The sequence below is a fragment of the Lolium rigidum genome, chromosome 6 (assembly GCF_022539505.1).
Source record: "Lolium rigidum isolate FL_2022 chromosome 6, APGP_CSIRO_Lrig_0.1, whole genome shotgun sequence".
Lineage (NCBI taxonomy): Eukaryota > Viridiplantae > Streptophyta > Magnoliopsida > Poales > Poaceae > Lolium > Lolium rigidum.
Window position 1 is genome coordinate 104,018,563 of NC_061513.1, and position 5,273 is coordinate 104,023,835.

At 45.2% G+C, this 5,273-nt stretch overlaps 1 protein-coding gene across 1 annotated transcript; it reads right to left on the minus strand.

Moving 5' to 3' along the window:
* Positions 1-1,118: 1,118 nt before the first annotated feature.
* Positions 1,119-2,022, minus strand: LOC124667952 (protein LURP-one-related 8-like). The gene has a single exon (XM_047205173.1). The coding sequence runs from the start codon at positions 1,948-1,950 to the stop codon at positions 1,348-1,350; it is 603 nt and encodes a 200-aa protein (XP_047061129.1). The 5' UTR covers positions 1,951-2,022; the 3' UTR covers positions 1,119-1,347.
* Positions 2,023-5,273: the final 3,251 nt, after the last annotated feature.

Below are 5,273 nucleotides of genomic sequence, written 5' to 3' on the forward strand. Positions count from 1 at the left end.
TTTCCTTAAATTCATAGCCGATCGCACACGTACCATCACCAGCTGGATTGACACGCCAGATTACCCAGGAAGTGTCTGAACACCAGCTTTTCTCCCGGTCATAACTCATAACTGAATTTGGTTCCGATCCCTCCCAGGTGTGCACGTCTTCTCCAGGACGGCATGGTCCCAGGAGGCTAGCTAGCAAGGGCCAAGGGGCCAATCGACGAGTCATGTTCCTGCCTACCAGTCCACATGATCGAAAAGGCCGGACAGAAATGTTTCCACAAATATGATTCCGTGTTTCCACCTAGCGCAGAAATTAGAGGAGAAGACGAGAAAGGATGTCTCCCTCCAGTGATCTGGCTGATCCCTTTGCAGAGATACCAAAACCAGAAGCTGGAAAACCACGAAACCTATGTATGTACGCAAGAAGAAGATGGTGACGGCACTCTTAGAGGACAAGATGTTATCGCCAAGTCGAGAAGCTGAGAACCGTATACAGAAGAATTGATAGTACTAATAGTATTCGTTTTCATTCCTGTACTGGGTATCTATAATTCCATTCATCCTTCCAAAATTCACGATTTGATTTCGAACACACACACATACATAGACGCAGCAGGAGGAGGCAAGACATCCATGGATATGAATGGATCCAAAAGGAGATTCAATTGACCATATACCAGTATATGCATGCGAATTGGGGGCAGCACGGAGCAGAGCCTGCTCTCATGCCCACACACATCGATCCATCCATCGATTTTCACCAATCAACGAGTCATGGTCCTGCCTACCAGTCCACATAATGATCGAAAAGGAGGGACAGAAATGTTTTGACAAATATGATTCGATGTTTCCATCCATCGTAGAAAGTAGAGGAGATGACGAGAAACAATGTCTCTCTCTCTGGATCTCTCGGGTGATCTGGCCGATCGCGTTGTAAAGATAGCAGCTCGAAAGCCACGAAACATATATATGTGCGCGCAAGAAGATGGTGACAGCACTCCGTAGAAAACAAGATGTTATCTTCAATTCGAAAAGCTGAGAACCGTATACAAAGGAATTTGTCCACTACGAATTGGAGATAACATCTTGTTTTCTACGGATCGAACTGTACATACCTAGAAACAGGAATGGAAAAGAATCTTGTTTTCTACGAATTGTCAGCAAATTCAGTTGGCCATATACCAGTATTTGCGAATTGGAGGCGTCACGGAGCATAGGATGCTCTCATGCCCACACACATCGATCATCCATCGATTTTCACTCGTTCATAACCCCAACCCAACCCCAAGTGGAAGGGGCAAAAAGAGCTAGCTTGACTAGATCTAAATACAACAAACAAACTATATATAGCTAACTAATTTACGTAGACCAGCTCCGGAGGAGGGACGGCCTGGCGAACATCTGCTCGAGCGCCACGACCACGGCCATGGCGAGCGAGACGCCGACGCCGGGCTGCACCACCAGGCGGAACACGTCCGTGCCGACCACCTCCTTGGGCCTCACCTCCGCAACCGCACGCCTCTCGGCGTCGTACATCACGCAGCACCGCCGCGCGTACGACCCCTCCACCTCGTACGACGCTGAGGGCGAAGCGCCCCCGCCGCAGGCAGTGACATGCGCCATCGTCTTGCCCCTCCCGCTCCGCCGGACGGCGTAGACCGGCCGTCGCGTCTCCTCGCCGGCGAACACAAGCCACTGATCTCCCTGGAGGCTGAACCGCTTGCGCCGCACGGTGAAGGCGGGGCGGCCGGCCGCGTCCATGAGCACGACCTCGTCGCCGGTCTCGGACGCGTAGCTGTCGACGCGGTAGGCCAGGTTGCCCTTGGCGTCGAACACCGTGAAGCCCTTGCAGTCGAACAGCAGCGACTTGCGCCACACCGTCAGCGTCGTCGGCGCCTCCGCCGCCCGCTCTGTGACGGCGCTGACCGGCCGGGGCACCATGTTAGGGTGAACCTTCGCCATGTTTGTACTATGTTTGATGGATCGGGAGGAGTCTGAGAGCGGACAGGTGGTTTTCTTGGTTCTGAGAACGGAGTCTGCGGTAGGCGCTACTTATATGCAGGTCTCGCTCCGTGATGGACCTGAGATACTGTACGCCTGCGCAACGACAGGCAAAGACATGTTGCTCTGACGTGCGTAGGGAAAGGGTGACATGGGTTGCTGCTTAACGACCTCTTCCTCCTTGATTAATAATACCATCACCAATGCTTGTATTAGCAAGAACTTGGTAGTGAACTCGTTCAAGGAAATTGGACAACGTTAGGACGTTTTGTGTATGGGACATCTGGCAGATTAACTTGATACATAACAATAACTCTATGTGTGGTGTAGTGAATTACTTGATTTTTGGGGCACATTTCCCCTACTTGCTTTTGGGTGAAATTTCTTACAGTACATCTCCCTTTTTGTAGGGAACTTACTCAAAGTGCCTCCTTTTGAATTTGGGATATTTCTCACAGTGCAAGCAATTTAGACATTTTGGGACATTTTTTCAAACTGATTCAAATATTTTCAGAGTCAAGTAAAGATAACACTTCTAAAAGTGCTCCAAAATCTTTTCAGGCACAAATTTCAAATTTAAGGCACTCTAAAGTGTCCCAAATATTTGACCGTGATGTAGCATGCGCCGTGAACTACACCTTGAAGCACATAAATTTTGTGCATTGCTTGATGAACTTAAACCATTGTGTCATGAGAGTCATTAACTTTATGCAAAATAGAAAATTAGCTAAGAATATAAAACAAATCGAAAGTAACATGCATGCATGTGCCATCTAGTAATGTATTAACAACTTAGAAGTCAATCTTATATGTTGAGAGCCACCGCGTTTGGCGGTTGCAGAAATGGTCAACTTTATTTCAAGTGTGTTTCATTTCGTGTTAAAATTTGGACTGTCTATTTGATAATCGACTAATATCTAATTTTGCATCACTCAAACCACACATCGAGTGACACATGGCACCGAGCCTAGCCAGCTCGTTATTGTCACACCGGCCTGCACTATGAAGTGACAAAAACACCCACTAAGGAAAAACCCACTCACATGATTTCAATGCATGGATTGCACTTAACCTAAATGATTTTAGGTACTAAACTGCAATGTTGATTGCCCTTATTTACATGGTATGGAACTTCTAAAAACAAAACTAGTGGACTGTAACTTGTTCAAAATGAAGAATTAGCCAAAAAGGACACAAGGGAAATTGAGTGTACATGATTATCACCTTTCCTCAAACCTATTAGATGAAACACACTTATTAACGACATTGTCCCTGAAGTATTGCAAGTATGTGAACTAGTACGTTCATATTTCTCATATGCCAAAACTTACACCCATGGCTCATGGGACACCAAAATTACATGTTATATATATATATTGTAACTCCATTACTTTTGAAATGTAAAAATTAGTAACCTACAAGGCCAGAAATAATTGTAGAATACATCGACCATCTGCACAAACCGATCGATTATTAGTCAACAACTAATTTCTTGATTCTGTAAAATTCACATATTAAGTCAAGATAACATCAATGCAAGTTTTTTCAAGATAATGTCAAGGAAAGTTTACTCTACGGGCTAGGTGAGCCGAATAAAAAAACAAATTTGCAATTATTATTTTTGAAACCTTTACTGTAGGGGAGACCCCCACAGCCTCACATTATTGAAAACTCAAAACAAAAGGAGTTACATATTTACAAAGGTAAATATACAGAAAACTAAGGAAGATTATCTATCCATGTTAATAAGGCATCAACAAGAGAAGGTTTCACCCTATGCTTAAGCATGGTGAACTCATAAAACAAAATTAGCCCTCCATCCTCTAAAAGTTGGTCTGACATTCTTAAAAATCCAACCATTTCTCTGCTTCCATATGCACCAACAGGCTACAATGAAAACTTCTGTAAAAAGAGGTCCTTTGAAGGATTTCTTTGCAGCTATTAAACTCTGATGTGTTGAGCCAGGAGACCAACTGATCTACGAATAATTTCAGATTCTTGTGCTAAAGACACAGTTGAAGAACAAATGTCTCCAGTCTTCATAATTTCCACCAGAACAGAGAACACAATCATTGTTATCATTAACCGTCCAGTTTCGCCTAAGCAACATGTCTTTGGTATTTATTCTATCATGAAGACAAATTTACTTTTCCAAATCCAACATGAAGGTTGCTGAACTTCAATGCCTTTGAAATGTTGTTTGTAAAAATCTCTGGGCTTATAATCAGAACTGCAAACTCTGAAGCATACTCTGCAAACTTGTGAACTCATCAAAAGCTCCCACAGATAATGGCAGGTAAAAAACCTCCAGGAAATCTCCAAGACTGGAAGTCTTTCAACGACTATAGTTGATCTTTAGCAAAAGAGAACAACCTTGGAAACTTGATATGTAGTAATTCATCATCCACAAATCGGACCAAAAAAGAATTGTCTGCCCATTTCCAGGAGAGATTGATCTATAGAGATCTGACAGGTTCATGACATTTCTCCACCAGAAGGAACCTGTCAGAGTCACTGCATGTGGAACCACTTCAAAATAATATGTGTCGTTTATAACTCAAATCTGCAATTTTGGATCTAGCAACAAAGAGAAAGGTAAATAGAAACAAAAACTGTAGATTGGGATTTGGATGCAACACATGATTGATTTTATTGATCTTGGGGTAAATACAAGGTTATTACTTGCTAAACAAACTGAGATCTACACCTATGCCGATTATAGACCGTCGATCAAAATCCAATGCCAAAGGTTCGACCCTATGTAAAATAGGAGTCCAGAAGAGTCTCACTCCTCAGCAACTAGCTAGCGCTAAGTACTGTAGTAGCTATCGATCGCAAAACGATGGCTCGCGTGCGTCACCCCATCCATCTATCCGGCGGCACTAATACGAGAAACTCTGTTGGATCGCTAGCTAGCCCCTCCACCCGCTCGATCAAGCCATTGTTTATCTGCACTCCACATGGCCTGTTCCGCTCGCATGGATCCCGTGCTTTTTCCAACGCCTCCGCAAGCAAACAGCCGTCCTCCATACCCCAGCCTGATCCGTCGACCGATCGCCGCGGGCTGGGGCCGGCAGCTCGTAACCGAAACCTGTGACGAGCGTCGCGCCACCGAGGCCAATCATGGCCCCTGGGATACCACTACTGTATACGCCCGATCGTCGATCACCTCCTCCTGCCACCACTACAGTGCGCCGCACAGCTGCACACAACCGCCAAGGAAGCTCCTATCGCGCGACGGCATCGACCGAGACGGCGAGACCATCGCGGGAACAGGGCGACGT